Source organism: Rhipicephalus sanguineus, chromosome 7 (assembly GCF_013339695.2).
Source record: "Rhipicephalus sanguineus isolate Rsan-2018 chromosome 7, BIME_Rsan_1.4, whole genome shotgun sequence".
Lineage (NCBI taxonomy): Eukaryota > Metazoa > Arthropoda > Arachnida > Ixodida > Ixodidae > Rhipicephalus > Rhipicephalus sanguineus.
In genome coordinates, this window is record NC_051182.1 from 128466300 (window position 1) to 128488191 (window position 21892).

At 45.4% G+C, this 21892-nt stretch overlaps 1 protein-coding gene across 2 annotated transcripts in view; it reads right to left on the minus strand.

Moving 5' to 3' along the window:
- Positions 1-337: 337 nt before the first annotated feature.
- LOC119399890 (uncharacterized) overlaps positions 338-21892 on the minus strand; it is a 34336-nt gene continuing 12781 nt past the window's right edge. Inside the window, exons 1-10 of one of the 2 annotated variants that reach the window (XM_049417877.1) lie at positions 17944-18171; positions 15624-15670; positions 14789-14830; positions 14126-14164; positions 12606-12705; positions 11759-11871; positions 8011-8058; positions 3313-3348; positions 2313-2481; positions 338-482 (exon numbers count right to left, since the gene is read on the minus strand). In XM_049417877.1, the coding sequence (XP_049273834.1) occupies positions 466-482; positions 2313-2481; positions 3313-3348; positions 8011-8058; positions 11759-11871; positions 12606-12705; positions 14126-14164; positions 14789-14830; positions 15624-15670; positions 17944-18019 (687 nt within the window). In that variant the 5' untranslated portion in view covers positions 18020-18171 and the 3' untranslated portion in view covers positions 338-465. Of the gene's footprint in view, positions 483-2312; positions 2482-3312; positions 3349-8010; positions 8059-11758; positions 11872-12605; positions 12706-14125; positions 14165-14788; positions 14831-15623; positions 15671-17943; positions 18172-21892 lie in introns of those variants that run through there. The other variant, XM_037666769.2, reaches the window with a different exon arrangement.

Consider the following 21892-nt stretch of genomic DNA (forward strand, 5'->3'; position numbering starts at 1 on the left):
TCGTTACTTCAGGAAATGAAGGCTGAGTTAACCGTTGGATTCGATTCGATTAACAATTCGATTTAAAACGCACTCGATTAATTGGACGTGTTCACGATTCCTCGATGTGCGATGAATACACGTACTTAAGAAAGATGGCCGCTTGTGCATTCGCCTAAGACGACCCGAAAGTGAAAGCCATATACTTTGTGTTCTTTTTCTGCTCAGTCTCTTGCATTCAGTTTTCCTTTCTTCCATGCTTGCGCTTCGCCGGCGTTCACGGTCTGAAACGTCACTTTGACGTCGCTGGCGTGGTGGCGTTACAACTAAATTGTATCCAAGCACAATCTGGTCAGACGTCATTTTAATGCTTCATTTATTGAGAACGGCCAATCCTTCATTACATAGATGTCAGCCATTAGTAGGCGCAGTTAGAATTCAATATTCACACCGCTTCTACGTTGGTGTCCGGGCAACGTTGCCTTTTCAGCCAGTGGTCGAACCTAGAAAGTCAAAGAAAAACAGTTGATTAGATTATTTGACAAATAATTCATTCCTATTTTTGTCTGTTTACAGTTGTACTGCTTACTTAACACAGACGCTGCCAGAGGAATATCTATCTATCTATCTATCTATCTATCTATCTATCTATCTATCTATCTATCTATCTATCTATCTATCTATCTATCTATCTATCTATCTATCTATCTATCTATCTATCTATCTATCTATCTATCTATCTATCTATCTATCTATCTATCTATCTATCTATCTATCTATCTATCTATCTATCTATCTATCTATCTATCTATCTATCTATCTATCTATCTATCTATCTATCTATCTATCTATCTATCTATCTATCTATCTATCTATCTATCTATCTATCTATCTATCTATCTATTCAAATGAACAAAGATACTCGCCATGATTGATGCGCTGATTATTATTGAGCTGTTGCATATTTATTAACATAATATTAATAGTGGCATAATTAACATGATAGTATAGTAAAGGGAATCAATTTTTGGTGCTGATGAAAGAGCCCTGATTAGGAGCATGGAATGCAGAGCAACAGCTGTAACCTACAGCGTGAAGCCACATAGTGCGCATTTTAAAATACGAATTTTCTTGCAGCGGGGTCTGAGTACAATAGTTTGTGATGCAATGAATAGTTTATGTGATGCAACCACCCGTTTGTAGCACGAAGCCACAAGGTAATCCATACATGATATCTCGGAAAGGAAATTTCTCCTAGTTGAACAAAGATTCTTCCTGGTTCGGGGATCGAACTCGGGACGAACGCCTTTCCGGGGCGGTCGTCCTGCCAATTAGGCCAACCAGGAGCCTAGCAAGTGGCAGCGCGAGGGTGAATTAGTCAAGCACTCGAACCATATGGACACAGAATATTCAAATGAGTGGTGCTGAGTCGCGCAACGTTTGTTGTGTTCTTTTCAATTCGCACGACATTACGTTTTTATTCAATGGCACGCTCTAAATATTATCACGTCCTCATAGATAGGAATAATCAAAAATAAGTGCTGCCGATAAATGCAAATTCTGGCTTTCAGTGCTTCAAATATATTTTTAATATGATTCCCAGCGACCAATAACATAACTTTTGTTGTTCTGCAAATATTATTCGCGAAGTTTTAGGCCTAAGCAGCTTAACAGTTAGGCCTAAGCAGCCACGCGCTGTGCGACGGCCGTTTTGTTTTCTATGCACACCAGCCGCTAATGTTGACTTCGGTTTTTCACTCTCGGAGTATGGGTAAAAGCATAGACGTGTGCATGAGGTGGGGGGGGGGGGGGAGGGGAGGAGGGCAGGTGGAGCTGTTGCCCCGCTTACTCACCTGAGAGGATGCGCAATGTCTTCCCCATAGAGTGTTAGTATGTGGGACCTGTCCAGTCATTATCTAAATAGCAGGGTTATGTCCACGGAGGTTTAACTCGATATTGGTGGCCAAAGACCCCTGATGTTGCATTCCAAGAACTCTTTACCTCCAATTTTCACTCCCGGAAAGCCAGGGATTAAAGGCAGGCCGTTGTGAGAAGCACGCCATTGCCTACTCTTTTTATTTTAATACAATGTGAAGCATGCTGTCTCGTGGACTCGACCAATGGAAAGGGAGAGCGGGGCGCTGCGATTAAATTTTGCACACCCCCCCCTCCCAAACGGCAAATCGTGCACACGCCCATGGGTAAAAGACACTCTGGCCGACAAAGCGCAAGCTTTGAATGACACCGAACGGTTTGCTCTTGTGTAATTTGTTTAACAAGTCTTGTCCAGGAACACGCGTAGCGAACATGCTAAGACCGGACAGCGTACTCACAGGTTGGTACAATGAGGCGGAGAGCTGTGCTGAATGATCCGAGGGCTGTCTGCAGAGTGAGGCCCAGTGAAGCATCCCTCGCAAGCGCGCTCAGTATCGTGATCAGCTGACAGCCGATGCCCATGATGACCTGCCTGAACTGGTCAAGCGGGATCTGGCTCAGGAGACACTGCAACGCGAGGACAGGGAACGTTAATGGCTCTGGAGTATTGAGCGGGTAGTCGCATCGCCCTCTGCGTGGAAATGTTCCAAAACCAAATCCTGAACAAGCATTGGCTTTACCGCAGCAGCCTTACAGGTGATGTTCACGTGCAACAGACGAAACAGGTGACATATGCGTGAACAGTTTAAAATAAATTATAGAGCGCGGAGGCCCCCTTTTCGTTTCCATTAACATTAGTGATGGACCAGTGCTATTATTGTTCACTACAAATCACCAAAAATAATAAGATTGTAAAGAAAGAGTGTAATCAAATACGCATGACTGGTGTGGTCCTACTAGTGAAAGGCTCTTACCAACTTAGTTAACAATACATATTAGTCAGCTACCTTTGGATGCAGCTCGATTATATTTTTCTTTTGTGCGTTTGTAAATGCGAAGCATGACAAGTTGACATCTAACAAGTGCTGCACGCATTTGTAGTTCGAAGTGCCATAACAACAAAATACACCTCACCAAGTTTTTTGCCATGCCGCGCACAACTTTGTCAGCAAGTTGCAGAGCAAGTCCTTTCTTAGATCTCGCGGCACTACAGTCAATTCAACAACTATATATGAAACTTTACCAGTTTTATTTTAAATAGCCTTAGTAGGGGACTTTAAATGTGAGGTAGGTCAGTCCACACATCTGGTAAGTCTCCGTTTTTTATGGCATTGAATAGAAGCATCCGCATGAGGACAGAAAAGGAATAGTTTTAGGAGTAGGTGTACGGTCGCGTTCCGCATCCTTTGTTTTCGTTCTATCGAAGGAAGAATAGATTTACAAAGAAGCCGTACTTACAGTCAAGGTTTGCACCAACTGCGTAACCTGAGCGGTCTGCAACAAAGAGAAGTCACAAATAAATTACACTCCGTCATGAGACATACGTTTGAACTGCAACAGTGTGTAAAATTGGGCTAGTTGGTTTAACTTCATTGTTTAGACAGCGCAAAAAGACGAAGACACGAGAAGGAGGACTACACAGGACAGGCGCTGGACTACACAGGACCAGCGCCTGTCCTGTGTAGTCCTCCTTCTCGTGTCTTCGTCTTTTTGCGCTGTTTAAACAATGGAGACATACGTTATTTGTAGTACTTCTGCACACACGGTCACTGCAATAATTAATGTTGCGATTTCAAGCGTAGAAATGAATAAATTTTATGTTTGTACACATGTCTTGTTGCATGCGTTTTATGTCCTAGGTTGGTGACATGTAGACTTTTTAAGTGCGAAGCGTTTCTTAGCGAACCTCAGGCACTTTGGCCGTTTCTATCTACGTATCTATCTATCTGTCTATCTATCTATCTAGCCGCCTACGTCTGGGCGCTCTCCTGGTCGTCTCCATAACATGTAATATACCAAAACTGGCATAGCAGGAGATCAGTGTATGACGATCACGATCTATTGTTCATGACAAGAATAACGCAAAATGCCTGTCGCGTACGTCATGAAACCCTTTCTCTCAGTCGCGTGTGGCACATACCCGTATACCAAAGTTAATGTTATGCTGGTATGTGCCACAGGTGATACAGAGTCTCAACCAACACAGTAACAGCGAACATATACATTGACATGCAAGGAAAGTGATAGTAATAACAATAATTGTTGGGGTTTTATGTCCCAAAATCACGATATGATGATGAGAGACGCCGTAGCGAAGGGTTCCGGAAGTTTTTACCATCGGGTATTCTTTAACGTGTACCGAGATCGCACAGTACGCGGGCATGTAGCAGTTTGCCCCCATCGAAATGCGACCGCCGTGACCGGGATCGAACCCGCGACCTGCGGGTCAGCAGCCGAGCACCGTAACCACTACACCACCGCGGCGGACGCTAGGAAAGTGAGGTAGCTGAAGACAACACCCCTGGAAGACGCCCAACTACCATCCACTCGTCGACGTGGTCCGCAACGTGGACCGCGTGGATTACGCGAAAACCGGGACAATGCTTTCCACGATAAAGCTGCTGAGAGAACCAGGCCTCTCATCATTACATTGATTACATTACATTGATTTATCAAGACCCAACAACGCTTGGTCCTTATACTGTGTGAAAGACGGCTTGGATGTGGACAGGGCATCAAAAGACCCCGCTTCCACGTCCACGACAGCAGGCATCATAGATCATTTCATCGTAAGAGGCATCCAGGATTTCCACCAGCTGCACTATATCTGGCACTTTCATTACACTTAGACTGCCCCTAGCCGCGATCACGAACGGATTCGATTAACAAGTCCGGTCCAGCTGCTGGTGCTCACTGATCACGGTGATGATCACTTTTTTCAGCAAGTGTCAAGAACCCCTTCTACACATACACTCGGGTTCGTAAAACGTGCGTGCGTTCTCCGTCATAACGGACAAGTATAAGCATAACAACTGTAACTGTGACTGTAACGTACGGTAGTGCGCCTGCGCGTGCCACTCGGCTGTGTATATATCTAGGACAACTTTCCTGAATGAAGCTTAGTTGCATGTAACGCCTGTCCTGTGGATCTGTGTTCCTTCTTTGTCCTGTTCAGGATTCGCGCTATCCAGTATTGAAGAATATAAACACTACGTATCAGCTTACCGCGCCTGGTGTTGGTAACACCCATGTCTGCTGTTGGCATCGTTACGCAACTGTAAAACAACTGGTTATATAATACATATGCGACTCTTCAACATATGAGTGTGAGTATACCACTTCCACATTTCTCTAGCGTCATTCCGTAACGTTTCGCTCAATGTGAAAAATTACGCCACAGACACCATCCCGCGCATGCTTCGCATAGAATCGATTCCCACGGTACGTGGGATCTGCCGAATTTAGAGGCACGAGGCCCTTTTCAGTGGCACGAGCAGCGAGTGGCACTTTTCATTCTCGCAACCACTTCCGGTCGAGCACGTACTTCCGGTTTCCTGAATGTTCCGAAAATTGTTAAAAAAAATAAAACTGGTATGAAATTGATGATTCTGGCTCAACTTAAGTGTTGTATTGGATACACATGATATCGTAGTAATAGTTTACTCAAGATAACGGCCAAGTAAGTGTCAGGATAATGAATGAAGATTATTTGAATGAGTTCGTTCAAGGAGCAGCCGGCTTTCTTGTGAGCAGCTCGTTGCGGCACCTGGAGGAGCAGATCTCTACCACACGCTTCTTGATACATGGCCTCTGAGATCCGCTTTGGCGGCTCGGCGAAACGCAATGTTAACCCAAGGAATACACCGGGGCAGACGAATGCCCAGGTGTGAGTGCGACTTCCAAACGCCTAAGTGAAGGATTATAGGGACGTCTCCAATATTAAAGCCTCGTTGCTTTGTTCTCCGTGTGTTTTCTTTGCCATTTGTGAATACGACGCTGTATCATCGGGGAAAGCTGTCTTGCTTATTTTGATATTTCTCCTGCATCGAATTTTCTGACTAGACTAATCTCAACTTCTGTTATGGCGTGGTAAACGTGTCACGACTCATTTAAGTGTGGGTGGGGCTCCATTGAAGTGTTCCTTAAATTCAGGCGAAGTGGAAACAGTAAATCCGCAGTGACCAATAAATCTGGAAGAACTGCGTTTTTTTCTGTAAATTTAGAGTTATACATTCATTATAAGAAGATGAAATAATGAGAAAAGTGCTACTTCTGGCTCTTCATCCCAGCGCTCGTGTATATGTTAAAGGGACACTAAAGCGAAAGAATGAATTGGTTTGTATTGATAAGTTGTAGTCTGACAACTTTAATGCCATTAAGTTCCCAATCATATGTTTATTATTGGAGGAGGAGATCGAGGCCAAAGTATCAATTCTAAATTTCGCGCTGAAATCGCCGCATCTGACCTCACGGATTTTAAAGTGTACTTGTCGTATTTTTGCGACATTGACGCAAAGAAATTTCCTCAAACTTCTTATGTTAAGTCAGTGGCCCCCTCAGAGAACAATGTACTTTACCTTTACTAATTAGGAACTACGTAGGACCTAGCAGATGTCGTTAAAATTTATGACGTCATGACGTGTGGTGCTCCATTTTCAAGGTGGCGTCGCCGCCCACATTTTGTTTTTGCGCGCTTTCCCGTTTATCGAGCGTATGCTCGCGACAAGCGTAGTGATCTTGCAATTGTGAAAGGGCAACTTCCTAAAACGAGTGGAATCGTTTTTCTCTTTATTGATCCCTTTAAAGGGGTACTGACACAAAACTTTTGGCCTCGCGTTTTTTTTTTTTTTTTTTGCCGTAATGTGTTGCTGGGGGCCTGTTAGTCATAACACGGCGCATCGTTTGCTGCAGCGCGCGACAGATAATTAATTACAGGCTCCTCATTACCGACCAGTGTCAGTTTCGGTTTAAAAAACTACAAGCCTCCGGGTGCGACTATCACCACCTAGCGGGTGCAGCGCTCGATCACGTCAGCACACAGAACGTGACGCACTTCCGCGCGGTTTGCGAGCAGCCGCCCAGAAGTAGCCTGCTGGAACGAACGCGGCAAAAAAATGGCGGCTATGACGTCATCATAACTTGTTGCAGCGTGGTCACGTGAAGGAAGTAGGGGGTCACCAAGGGTCACCTTTGAGGGTGTCAATAGCCCGAGGGTGTCGATCGCTCACGCAAATTTCAAAATTCATTTAAAATATCTCCAAGCTATATTCGCTGTTGATATTTTGCAGATGATATACGCATGTTCACGGGAATCGATCCGGCAGGCGATCTCCGGCACGGCAAACTTGAAACATATGTATTTAATTTCTTATCTCCTGGGTTCTTAGAGCTCACTGAGAGCTCGTAAGACTTCTAAGGCTCAAAACTGGACCAATTTCAGACACACAAAAAAATGGCGTAGCTTGCACTAAGTTGGGAAAGGCTTGAAATAGCTAAGCCGGACGATTCTGGAGTCTAATGGAGCTTCTAGGTTGTTGCTGCTTAAGCTAGGTGATGCTAGGTTGTTTATAGGTTGTTTCTCAGCTCAGAGAGGATTCGAGTTAAACCACAGAGAGTTACAGAGACGACAGGGATGTCTGATCTCTAAAGACAGTAACTCGCACTGAAACCGAGCGTACGCCCTTCCCACAGGTCTACGGACACGTCGTCGTTTGCGTGCGGCTTCCATCGTTTCGGGGTCTCCTTGCAGCCGCCATTGCCTTTCCCGTTCCCTCGTGTTCTCTAGTAGTACGTACCGCTGAAGCACTGCGTACGGTTGCTTCAGCGATGCTGAATGCGCGGAAACATTGTCTATCACTGGGTTAATCCCGACGGTTTATTAAAGCTTCTCTGAATTGCTGGTTACGTCAGTCTAGAAAACTTAACTGGTGTTTTGCCGCCCGTACGTGGAATAGCGGTGGGCAGTGAGATTTGCCTAATTTATATGGCACATACCCGTTTTAGATTTTTTTTTGTACACGCCCTTTTGTACACACCAAAGCTTTTACGGCCGGTTTAAACAGCGTCATTGTTAATATAAATATATCCTCTGCGAGCAACGCCTTAAATTATGTAGTCGCTCTCGGCGTTGGCTGTTCTATAATAGGTGAAACTCACGGTGGTCGTGGATCCGGCTGTGCAGATGTTTGCGGTGTTTCCAAGGCACTGCGCGAAAGAAATGAAAAACAACATCGATTATTTAGAATAAAAGAACGCTTGTTTCTACACCGTTACGCAAGAAAAGAACGTAACATTGAAAGAATTGTAAAACAAATAGAGCATATCCACGGGTGAATGATGAAGAGCTTGGGCGAAGCTCCTGAAGCAATCATGGTTACAGCGTGAAATGTTCAGTGGTTTCGCCCAGCAGTAATCAAAGCGATACGCCGCTTTGATCACTGCACGCCATCTAGCGTGCAGGGTGCCGCTGCTTCTTTTTCTGTTTTTCTTTTTTTTTTGCACACATATTGCACACATCTCTATGGGACAGCGCCATCTAGTATATCGTCACCCAACTGCAGTTTGCATGCATCTCTATGGGACAGCGCCATCTATTGAATGATATGGGAGACGTGACGGCGGGGGCACGCCGGATGGAGTGACGACCAACCAGGTGATGCTATAAGGAGCTTCGCCCCTAAAACGTAAAAGTACGCCTAGGAACAGACACAGTAAGGAAGTGGGCAGGACCAGCGCAGACTAACAACTGATTTACTGGAGCGACGCCTCTTTCTCACAACAGCAAAGCGCGTGCGTAACATTCATACATAGCCTGTTGTTGGCGATAGTCAAATGGTTTTCTGAGGATGTACGGCTATGTATGACTTTTGCGCGGGCACCTTGGTGTTGTGAGAAACAGGTGTCGCTCCAATAAATGAGTTAGTGTGCGCTGGTCCTGTCGACGTCTTTCTTACGTTCTGTTCCTAGGCGTAGTTTCATGTTTTTTACAATGTCTTACCAACTAGCCCCCCACAGCACGCTCCTCGACGTCACAGAAATGTGTCCTAAAAATTGTTCGTCAATGTACGGCAAATTAGCAGAGTTGCTCAAATTTGGATTGGTACATGCCGCTCTTTCCAGCTTTTCTCCTCTTCGCTAAAATAACTTCAGTTTTGTTTAAAAGGTAATCTATCATCATCTATCACGGGCAGGCTTTGGAATATCGTTTTTCTTCCCCAGTGAATTGCACACAATGGATGCAATCCGCAAAAGCTTTACCGAGATTCCCAAAATTTTACAACAGGCATTGTTTGATCCATGGAGTTACTCGCCGAGATGCCACCGTCCTGCACCGCATTAGCGCCAACTGTGCTTGTGCACAGCCACTAGGCCGTCGCAGTATCATCCACTGGCGCGGTGGGGGGGGGGGGGGGGCGGGGTTAATCCTCCTGCACCCGATGGTTGAGATTTAAAGAAATTATGCTTCGCAATGAACGCAAATATGAATGTGAAGCGGCGACGTGGTTCTCACAATGGCGTGCCTTTCGAATCTAATATCAGGTGCTCTCGGCCGTCATTATCTCCAAAAACATGCGTGGTCATAACCCTACACATTAAACAATGACGGGACAGGTCTCAATGAGTGAAAGTACGGGGCAGACTTGACGAGCCCCTTAGATGATTAGGGGGGGGGGGGCAGCACCCTGTCTCTTCGCAAATTCACCCTGCCGAATGGGATCACGGACATCAGAGTGAACACGCGTAAGAACGTCTTGGCTATCGACGTTTCAAATGCTGCCGCACTTAACCCACTGCGCAACGTCACCGAGCTGGATGGAATGAAGGTTCGTTCCTTTATTCCGATGGGCTCTAGCGTCGTCACTGGAGTGATCGACGACGTGGATACTGCCATTCCCAGCTCCGACTTCGATATTCTTGTCAAGCCGGCAAATGAAGGCAGCGTCGTCGCAAAGGTTGTCCGTTTGGGCAACTCACGCTGCTTAAAGATATAGTGTTCGAGGGCGACTCCCTTCCTTCGCACGTAAAGGTGGGCCATTTTCGACTTGATACCGAAGCCACTAGAGTGTCATAATTGCATGAAGATAGGCCACGTGAGAAGCGTATGCGAAAACAAGACAGTGTGTTCTTGCTGCGCCGAGGCACATTCCGCGGATGACTGCAAAGCAACTATCCTCAAGGAAGGAAAACGGGAGAGAGGAAAGACAGGGATGTTAACCAGTTTGGCATAACCGGTATGATATCCTGTACAGGGGGAAGGGATGGGGGAGATTGAAAGAAGAGTAAAGAAAGAGAGAAAGAGAGGTGAACACACACGCACACACATAACTTCACAGCACAGAGCGGCAGTCTTGTGCGGTATGCAGCATCATTAAAAAGTCTACTGCCGCTCGTGTAAGCCTGTTGTCCTTAGGAATTTGAGCAATGCTTTGGTTGCTTGAATTCTCGATGACTTATCAGGGATGACATTGTAGAATTGTTTCTAGTGTCAACGGTCTGTTGTGAAGACGAGCGAGAGCGAATATGAGGGATCGTCTCTGAGCATCGTAGCGAAGACAGTCGCAGAAGATATGCTGCAAGGTCTCCTCGGTGCCGCAGGCGTCGCAAAGAGCGTTGTCGGCCATCCCTATTCGGAACGAATTTGACTTCGTGAAAGCCACTCTTAGCCACAAGCGGCATAGCAGAGTGGCCTATCCTCAAATGTTCAAATTGCCATGGATCTCATGCAGCTTCGTCAAAAGGATGCCCAAAAATTCAAAGGGAAATAACAGTATTGAAACAAATGGCGAGAGACCATTCTTCGCATCGGGAGGCTGCAGAGACCGTCAGAAAGAGGAGACATCGTCGCCGCAGTTACTTAAAGAATGCCACAGACTCTGTCATCGGCCGCGCCCCTCCACCCCCCTTCTTCTCCACCGCCCTTGCCTCCCAGACCGAAGGCGGCCAGGGAACAGCATTGTTGCTGTTCTTTCTTTCTCTTAATCCCTTCATCCCTTTCCCCCAGTGTAGGGTAGCAAACCGGACGCGCGTCTGGTTAACCTCCCTGCCTTTCATTCATTTCCTTCCTCCTCCTCCTCCTCCTCCTCCTGACCCGGCCTTTGTTCTTTAATGCAAGAACAGTAGCAGTGATAGGAATTTTTTGTAAAAAAGGGTCAGGCTTCGCGACACGCACACGACATTTATGTTGTCTCTTCTCTCTTGTGTTCGCGTGCACTGCTCACTTTCTTTGATGATTATTATCTGAGTCTGGACGATGTCCCTCACTGCTCTGTGCCCTATGCTGGCGAGATCGAGGACATCGAAGATCAATTGGCCTATAGTTATTAACCCTATCGGACCTGACTGTGTCAATTGATACCATCCCACAACATTTCCCCTAGCACCGCGGAAACGAATCCAAACCTGCTGATTCTTGGGGGAATAGTTCCCCAATGATTCCCACTGCAATCGATACCAAAACTGTGGCATTTTTGTGGTGGTGGAAGCCGCAAAAGAGACGAAGCTTGACAGAAGTGATGGGTGACGCCGAGGTGGGTAAGCTGAGGCGGTAAACGCCGTTTTTGAAACGAAGTCCCGAAGTTGTTTCAAATACTTCCACACTGCCGAATAAGACGTTGGTCCAGATTTCGTGTACTCTAGAGAGTAGCAGGACTAAAGAAGCCATTTTTCTCATTTCACGTCCACTGAGCCCTGATGACTTAATTTTACATCATGTTTGCAAATCTAAAAAGCTTGCACCACTGGCCCAGCTTTTTGTTTGTGGTCTTCTGAGGTCATAGCTATTAGGAAAACATGCACAAAAAATTACGCGACCAAAACAAAAGTTCTAATACTGAAAAGGTCAAAGGCCGTATGGCTAGGCCTAGAAAAGTTGGCCAGACTTACGTAAAAATTTCTTAATACTTACACTGCTAACGTTTTGAAGGCCGGGAAGCTGGATGGTTAATGGACCTTGACAGGTGTCATTCCTGGTGAGGAAGTTGACGTTGCTGGTGTTGCCCAAGACAGGAAGGTTGACGGCTGAAATATTCGGGAAGAAAAAACAAAAAAGGAAAAGAAGTTGAGCCCAAAAGTTGTCTTTTCCATAATGGGATTATCACGTGGTTGGAGTGCTGGACAAGCTCTACACCGGAATTACACCGACGCGTTTTCGTTCGCACGAGCAGCGAGTGATGCTCTAGTTTCTCTTCCGAGCACTTCCGGTCGAGCCCTAACTTCCGTTTTTCCGAATATTGAGAAGCAAAGTCTTGTAAAAAATAAAACTGGTCCTCAATTGATGGTTCTGGTTAATTTGTTATATTGTATAACGGATACCGGTATGATAGCGGAGCATAAGTTTACTTAAGGTAAGGACCAATTAACCTCCACGATTATTACGAAAAATGATTGAGTTCATTGAAAGAAGAAACGATTTTCTTGGGAGCAGTTGGGATTGTGGCGGCACCTGCCGGAGCAGCTCTCAACCACGAGCCTGTTTCTACGTGGACTCTGAGATTCGTTTTGGCAGCGCGACGAAACACAAGGTTAAACCAACATATACACCGAAGCAGAATAACGCCTAGGTGCGATCGAGGGCCAATACCAGAAACCTATGTCAAGGATTAGGATCGCATCCAATTTTTTTTACTTTTGTTTCTATTATTTTTGTTCGTTCCGCATATAATGGAAATGCAACCTGCCCTTGCCGAGTATCTAACCCGCGTCTTCAAGGTTAGCAGTATAGGGCAAATTAAAGAATGTCACAATGAACTTACAGGGGAGTGAAAGGCGGCTGACTATGAGTGAGAGTAGAGGTCCAAGTGCGTTGACAACGCCCTGTGGGGATCCGTAGTTGTAGATTCCTTGTAGGACACACTGGAAAAGAAATTATGGCGGGAGATTTTGACATTGCGACCATGACAACTCGCAGTGTTCGTTCTTGTATAAAACGGACGACAGGCGAAGAAGGGACGAGACGTGAACATGCTCGATGATTAGGCCACTCCACCATGCCATTAGCGTTCACTTTAACTACTTACCGCCATATACTACTTCTATTGCGATAGCAATTACATGGACCCTCGCGATGCGTTGATGCCGTAGCCGTCATGTTCCGTATACAACGTCCAAATGCATAACATCGCCACACTTGTCTTATGTTTTATGTGTGAGCGATAGCATGCGGTTGTTGCTGACGGCTGCGGCTTAATCAGAGATGAAACGCGTCGACAGTATCGGTCGCGCGAAGGACCATGAAGGGGTGCTAGTGGGGGGGGGGGGCTGCGTCGCTCGGGCAGCAAATGCAAACTTTGTTCAAAAGGGCGTGGTCGCACACACTATCTCGACTGAGACCGTAGACGGCTCATACACTTGTACGTGTGGTGATCTCATCTCTTATTTCGCGATGTAAGCTACAGGACAGCACGAAAAACCGTTTCGCTCTCTGCTGCACCCGCACTCCCTTATGCCAGCGTTTAGTAGAGTTACGCCGGATCGGATCCTTATGAAGTTGGCTGCAAGCCGTACTTTGTATAACATCCCGATTTGTTGCTATCGCATTCATTGCTTCGTCCTTGCGGCGAAACTGGGTACAATTTTATTAAGCGTTTACTAAATGTGAACCCGAAGTCGACGTGCACCGGAAGCGCTATAGCCTCGTAGTTAATCTTTTCGTTGCATTGACTGGAAGAGGTGTATTATTAGCGGATTCAGTCCGCGTTATACACAGCTTTGTAAAAATATCGTATCGAAGCAGCATGGCCTGCAAGACCAATCAGCGCCGCCGGCTGATCGCGGAGGCCACGGCAAGAGGTTACAGATAAATGATGTCACCAAAAAAAGCTTCGTTCTCTACTGGCTGTTCACGTAAGAGGATAAGTTTGGAAACTTGCTAGTTTAATTGTATGCTCTTTAGGATGTGTTCTACTTACATTCCGGCAGTCGGTTACTTAGACCTCAGCAGAAGCTGTCAGTATCAATGACATCAAAGCGAGCTTTTCGGTGCATTGTCACTCATTCCTCTTTCGTCTTCGCATCGTACTCAGGCTTGCCAAGACAATATCGATGATTTTTGCGCAAACTTTACAAAAAGTGACTTGCCAAGACAAGTCTCGGCGTATAAGTGGTGGCCTTGATATTTACGGAACGTTTTTTTACGATTTCTGAACCCCTATGTATTCGATGCCACTGCGACCGAAACGACTGAATACGCCACCGCTCCTAATATCTCCGCGATCGTATATGTCCCTCAAGAAATTGAAGAAATGTAAACAAACATTTCAAGAACAATACTTACAGTGAGCACTCTGACGAGTCCTGTCACCAAGCCACTTGCCTGGCGAAGGAATGAAAAGTGATCGTTAGAGAAATCAACAGTCGTTAGTTCTATCAAAACGGGACAACTACAGATAGCAGTTTCACTTATGTGGGTAAACTGTACAGTGTGGAAGCAAGATTTTTTAAATTCCTGGCTCCGGGGCGTTTCATGCACTAAGAATTTCGGGTTGTTTGTAATGAAAATTTCGTTTGCCAGAAACCAAAGAACTTCACTCATGTGCGAAATTTTCATTGAAATTGGCCCCAAGGTTGTATTATAGAAACAACTTCAGCATTTCACGCGCGTTTCAATGTAGAAACCGTGGTTGCTCTCGAGCTAAAGTTTCTTCTTACCTGTTCAAGTGCTTTCCACGATATCGCAAAATTACATGTGATCAGAAAGCCGAATGGTGGTTAATAATGGGAATTAATCGGAATTAATAATTGGAACTGTAGAAGGGTCTTAGGGAGACACATAAATTAATATGAGCAGCATGTAACTTCTTTTTTAAAATTTTACACGACTCCTTAGCTAATGGATTGGAAAAAATATTTGGTTTGGTTGATTGAAAGCTATAGAGCAATCGAGAGCTTGTATGCTTCAAAAACCTCGTGATTGCTGACGAGAACAATGAAAACTCACTGATGTGCTGCCGGTGCAGTAATTCAGGTTGCTGCCCAGGCACTGCAAGACAAGAGACATCGCATAAAAATAAGTTAATATCAATTGTGAAAAAAAAAAACACTCCACGCAGAATCTCCTTCGTCAGTTGTCTAAGCGATGCGTAAGCGTAGATCTCTATTAAGGCGAAAGCCTTATATGTCTCATCAATCAAGAAGTTTTCGAGATTTGGCGAGACCTGACGATACGTCGCGAGACCGGTGTCGGAGTCAGCACGAATTATGCAGAAAACAAATAGGTAATAAAGTCGGTCGAAACAGACGTGATACTCGAGTGAATGTGTGTACGCAGTCGGCATATCAAAAGTCACATGACCTTTATGTAAAATTACGCTACCAGTGACGTCACAAATTGCCATAATTTGTGATGTCATTGTGACGTCATGATGGCTTCACTGCATGACGCCGCATGATGACGTCATCGAATGACTGTATCTGTATTTATTTAGTTTATATGGTAGCGTAGTACACATTGTCATTGCTGCAAGTGCTTCGCTCATCGGAGAAAACTGCGCCATTTCCTTCCATGAAAAACGTGCTCGATCAGCCGAAGTTAAGGCTAAAAACTAACACATCATGCTGGTTGCATCAAGTCAGCTCACTGTACTTCCTGTGGTATCGTGTGTCAATATTGCACACAAATACACATTCGGTATACATATATGTATATGTGCAGCTGATTTAACGCCGTACAGATATAACAGAAGTTTCCTCTTGCCGCCAAGAGTGACGCAGTTTTCATATTGCCAAGTTACAGGGTAAAAATATAAATCAGAGGAAACATATGTGTGACTTACGGTGCTGATGTTGAGGATATTGTTGATAGTGACGTTGACGCAAGAGGCTGAAAGAGCAGAACATTAAAGCAGATGATTCGCTCGTTTTCAGAAGCGCCGTCTCTCTTAATTTTTATTAAGCAAGCTTGCAAATGAGTTGTGAGAAATTCCGCGAGGTAGGGAAGGGTTGTGAAAGGGATAATTGACAACGCCCCGTTTGTAGCACGAATCCAAGAGTAAATGGACATGTATTTCTCAGAAAAAAGATGTCCGTGGTCCCTTCTGAAAAATCTATATGGATTTCCTGATGGCTTCGTGCTAAAAACGGCAGGTTTGTCAAGTATCCCTTTCATAACTATTTCGCCACCTTGCGAGCTTCCGCAGAACTCATTTGCAATGTTCTGTGTCTACGGGCTTCGATTTGTTGCCTAATCCACCCTGGCACTGCCATTTGCTAGCATACTGGTTAGCTCATTTGGTAGAGCGACCGCCCCAGAAGGACGGTGGTCGCGGTTTTGATACCCGGACCAGGGACGACTTTTTCAAACAGAAGATTTCCTTTCTGATAAATCCGTACGAATTGCCTCGTGGCTTCGTGCTACAAACAGGTATTGTCAATTATCCCTTTCATTAAGTATACTTCCAAGCAATATATGGCACAGTCGCATAATAAGTTAGGTTTTATATCACTCCTGGGTTATAAGTCTCCTATAGAAGGATTGGCCATGGTTCCTAGGTAATCTGACTTTTGGGAATCCCAGGTCATCGCACGTACGGGATCCACTGCAGGCCGTTCGCTAGTCACGTTTGCCGCGTCACTTCATAGCCAAGACAGCTGTCGTGCTTAGTAAATGTGTAGGGGTGGTAACTATAAAAACACATGAATGTTAGAGTGAGGGAGAGTTTATTAGACAGAGGCAGATAGGTGGATGTCAGTTATTGGGCTCCGGCCTGCTTTTCTGCGGAGAACGAAAATGGAAAGAGGAGTTGGTGTACATATCTATGAGATCTAAACATTATTAAGGCTATAATTTTCCAGCTTTTGTGCGCATTTATTGATAAGGACCTTCTCTTTTCTCACTTTACCCCCGCGTTGAAACTGTATAATACAGGAAGGCGTAGAAGCAGGAAAGCTTTATGGTCCAAATAATGACTCGCATGCGCCTCCAGAGCCATGATTGGCTCTGGTTAACATTCGCACAGCTAATCTTGCTAACAGTTGAAAATCCAGCAGTGAAACATAAGTAAAAGACATAGATGCCTATGGGACTGGTAAGTAGCGTCCAGTTTTGTACACATACTCATATAACCGAGAAAGCAGCGAGTAAAAGTGTGGTATCAGCTAAATTGCTCAAGAACCGCGCGTACAATGCGCAGAGACGTGCATTGGTTGGTTGTTTTGTGGGGTTTAAGGTGCCAAGGTGACTCAGCCTATGAGAAGCACCGTAGTTGAAGGCTCCGGATAACTTCGACCACCTGTGCTTCTTTAGCGTGCCCTGACATCGCACAGTACGCGGCCCTCTAGCATCGCGCCTTCATCGAAATGCGACCGTCGTGACTGGGGTCGAACCCGCGACCTCCGGGTCAGCAGCCCAGCACCGTAACTACAGAGCCACCGCGGCAACGGACGTGGGTTATAGTCACACGTGCAGCGAGGCAACTTTATTCTCATTCTGTCTCATTATATTTACATTTCACTGAAGCGTGAGAGTAATTTTCCCTTAACCTTTCCGTGGCTTCGCTATCCAATCGATCGCGTCGTTTGGTTAGCCATTCTTTCCTTAAGCGGATTTATGCTCTTTGGCGCTGAGGCGTGCGATCGCAGCGTTCGCGCTTGCAACCTAAGCGATTCTGAGACTCATTCTGTCACCCACGTATATCTATAAAACATTTTTGGAAACACATTTTCAGAAGCACCGCGTCCGCTTAGGTAGTGCAGACCATACGCTCCGGTGTTGCCCCTCGTTACGAGGTACGAACCGAATCAACCAGGACAAGTGGCTATCTGCTATCAAGAGCACCAATTCCGGGACTCAACTATGGGCTGTCCAGAGGGCGCACGATGTGGCAGTCGGACTTGTGCTGACCGTCCCATCGCGGAAGCAGCCCACTGTGTGCCGAGTCGCGCACCTCTTTCAGTGAATTTCAGCATCCATCCATCCATAAAGAAGATACCATTTTTTTAAGCACTGCTCACCATTACTGTACCTCTTCCCCAATTTAGGTTATTCAAGAAAGCCTCTACAATTAGTTTCGTAAGGGAAGCTCACTTATTCAAACAGACTTGTCGATAAAGAGCTGGAATATTTGGAACACAGCGCTATAACGAAACTATACTTACTGGACGTAGACGCTGTGACAACTGACGTCATCGCAGCAAGAACTAGCAGACCGGCGAATGCGTACGACAGAGCCATCTCGGACTTCTTTCCTCGGAGAGGGTTCAGGAGTGCGATACAAGCTTGACTTGCGCAGTCAGAGTTGATTTTTGAAGCGAAAGCTCGCGGGTTTTTATACCCGAACCAACGTCCGTATCCGGATAAAAATAATGAGGTTATTAAGGATGTGAATTACACTGTGAAGCCTAGGGGTCGCTTATTTGGTACAAAGTGGTGATACACGCACACATGTTTTTTTTCCCTTAGCATATCCGGGTATCTGCATTGTGGCGTATTTAGACTAGATTTTTTTCCCTTGGACCGGAAGTAGCTCTGTACCAGCCTTCATTGATTGTGCTCTAGAAACATACAGCGAACACAAAAACGAGAGCTTGTGATGGCGTCAACGAGTGACTAAAACGAGTAAAAAAAGAAAAATACGAAAAAGACAGACAAGGTCCGCGTCCGGAAGCAGTGATTGGGGAACGTATATTCTTTCTCTGGCATCATTCGTTTTACGAAAGCTTAGCGTTATTCACGGAAGTGGCTCAAAAAATATTTACTGCTACAGCTGCGCGAACATGCGGAGTTTGTAATGCGAACCGCGCGCTTCCGTTTGGAGTAGAAGTGTTCGACTGTTATGTTCGGTGTGAATGCTTTCGAACTTGCAATAAGAAGGACCTCGATGATTTCTTTTCCTAGTAGTACTGGAAAGCAAGGATGAAAGAGAAGTAAATGACATTTGCCTGAATGAAGAGCACAACCTCGTTTTTAAACTAAGCTCGCTAATAGCGAACTAACGCTTACAGTGAAGAGAGTAGTAGATGCTGGCCACATTTGCACAAAAGTCCGTGTACATCTCCGCGTCCTTCTGCAAGGGTGCCACTTGAATACGAAATGAGGCAGATGACAAACCATCTTCTCAACAAAGCACTAAAACATTACTACCTAGCTATAGTTAACTCGCCTGAACTGAAAAAAAATGCTAATTGTGAATAGTTCTTGGTAAGGGAATGGCAGCAGCACCAAAAGAAAGACGAAGAAATTGGCTGCCACTCCCTTACCATAAACTGTGTACCAACTTGGCCAACAAGCCAGCCTAATAATAGTGAACCGTCCAGCGAGTGGCAAATAGTCCAGCGAATCGGCCATCGGTGGACATATGTATATGCAGGCTCTGTTTCATAAGTACTGCATGAAAAGGAAAGGAAGGCCGGAACAGAATCATCCTCAGTAATAAATACAGTCCGGCGTCATCCTCACAAAAGCGCCTTTATTGAACCACTGTTAATGGTGAAGGACAATAGATAGATAGATAGATAGATAGATAGATAGATAGATAGATAGATAGATAGATAGATAGATAGATAGATAGATAGATAGATAGATAGATAGATAGATAGATAGATAGATAGATAGATAGATAGATAGATAGATAGATAGATAGGATGGCCTGAGATGTAGCTTTTGCTTCTCCATACTGGTGAATAGACACTGTGAAAAAAATAGTTATGAATAACGGTGATTAGTTAGGTATGCGAATATATACAGTCCCGTCACCTTGGGGCAAGTCTCAAGTCATGCCTCCAGTCCAGTGGCTAGAAGGAAGGCTACAGCTGCTCCTGTAAGCACAGCTGCACTGTTGGCGTCAGGGCAAGGACCTATAACTGAAGCTTATCTGTTTATCGTAGTTTATCGAATCGCGAAGCGAGGAAATCAGTTTCTGCGAAGCACAAAGCTCCCACATGTGTCTATGTACGTTTTAACGCCCTATTTCAAGAATGCTAAACCAAGAAAAAACAGAGTCCCTCATGTATTCGCCTAAGACGGATCGAAAGCGAAAGCCATCTTTTTCTCTTTAGTCGCTGTTTTGATCTTCCCCCACCACCCTCCGAAAGCTTTCTACACGTAACGTAGTATTTGCTAATAACACAATATTTGTTAAAAGTCATGCATACAATATTTGTTACGCGATACACGGAATTTCAGATGTTTCATGTTATAGATTTCAAAACAGGAGAAAGTGCCTCAGATCAGGCTGGCCGACGTTTCGATAGGGGACCTATCTTTGTCAAAGGCGCCTTGTCATCCCTGGCGTGTTAGTTTTATGGGGTTAGTGATGACGTCATGTCCAGCGGCGGCGCGTCTGTTGCTGTTGGTAATTGATGCCTGGAAAGAGAGAAACTCGAAAGCAGAGAAGTAAAGCCCTTGCCACATTTCAAGAGAGTTTGCAAACACGTTCGGGTCTGCCATGTCAGAGTTAAAGGTAGCTGCAAAGAAAGAAAAAAAAAAAAGAGAAAAAAAAAGGGGGGGGCGGGTACAACCAAGCGAGAGGGCGAGTGCAGCCATCACAAAGAGCTGCAGAAGGTGGTGAGGAAGGGAACTTCAGGCGGGGAGAAAAACCGGGCGGCTTAAGTTTAAATGTCCGCCAAGGAGCTGCAGAAGGTGGTGGGGAAGGCAGCTGCACCTCAAACAACCTGATCTACTGCATTGAGTGTGCCACCTGTACAAAACAGTACATAGGCGAAACTGGACAACCAATTCATGTAAGACTGAACGGCCACCGCGCAGACACAAAGCACAACTTACCAAAAGCAGTAGCCAGCCACTGCAATCAACAAGACCACAATTTCGATCAAGCCAAACTTTACATTCTACAAACAAACTTCCGGTCACCACGTGAGAGGAAATACATGGAATCGTATTTGATACACAAATTTCAATCCCTACACCCATCAGGAATAAATCTAGCTCGTGGTAATTTGGAATCGTTAAAAGCCATAGCATGATTCCTATAATATTAAGAGACATGAAGTACGCTCAGCTTTCAAAAACCTTAACCTATTCGCAAAATAAAATCCCGACCAGCTCCCATAATACACTATCAATATTCTTTTTTAATATCTCTTAACCTTGCATGTATAAATGTGCACATACGTGTAGATATTGTTCTCTTAAGATGTTTTCATTTTCTAGTGAATCCGTGCCACGGTTTCCTTCCCCCTTTCCGCGCTCCAAAGGCCGCTTCTGGCCAGCATTGTCACAGCCCTCGCTTTCTCAGGAAGTTCTACGAGTCTTATTCCGATTGTTCACCCCCGGCCGCCCCTCGTTCCTTTCAACTTTTTTTTTCCCCTCTTAGTTGACGGGCGCCCAATTTTTGGAAGCCACCGACGACACTGGATGCATATGCCAGCCAATTACTTCACCCATCAAGCAGGAGCTTGCTTTTCAGGCAACCCTTTCAATATCACTTAAAGTAGGCAGGCGGCATTTTAAACGTACGCCGCCCGAGTACCTTCCTTTTTTTTTTTTGTCGTCTGTAGCTGCCTTCCCCACCACCTTCTGCAGCTCCTTGGCGGACATTTAAACTTAAGCCGCCCGGTTTTTCTCCCCGCCTGAAGTTCCCTTCCTCACCACCTTCTGCAGCTCTTTGTGATGGCTGCACTCGCCCTCTCGCTTGGTTGTACCCGCCCCCCCCTTTTTTTTCTCTTTTTTTTTCTTTCTTTGCAGCTACCTTTAACTCTGACATGGCAGACCCGAACGTGTTTGCAAACTCTCTTGAAATGTGGCAAGGGCTTTACTTCTCTGCTTTCGAGTTTCCTCTCTTTCCAGGCATCAATTACCAACAGCAACAGACGCGCCGCCGCTGGACATGACGTCATCCTAACCCCTTAAAACTAACACGCCAGGGATGACAAGGCGCCTTTGACAAAGATAGGTCCCCTATCGAAACGTCGGCCAGCCTGATCTGAGGCACTTTCTCCTGTTTTGAAATCTATAACGTGTATCCATCCGTCGGCTCCCTTCTTGATCTTGGACTAGATGTTTCATGTATACTTCAGTAAGCAAGCTTTGGCTTCGACAGCACGCATTTCTCAGTCGAATGAGTACTCGGGAAATGCATTAGGTGAC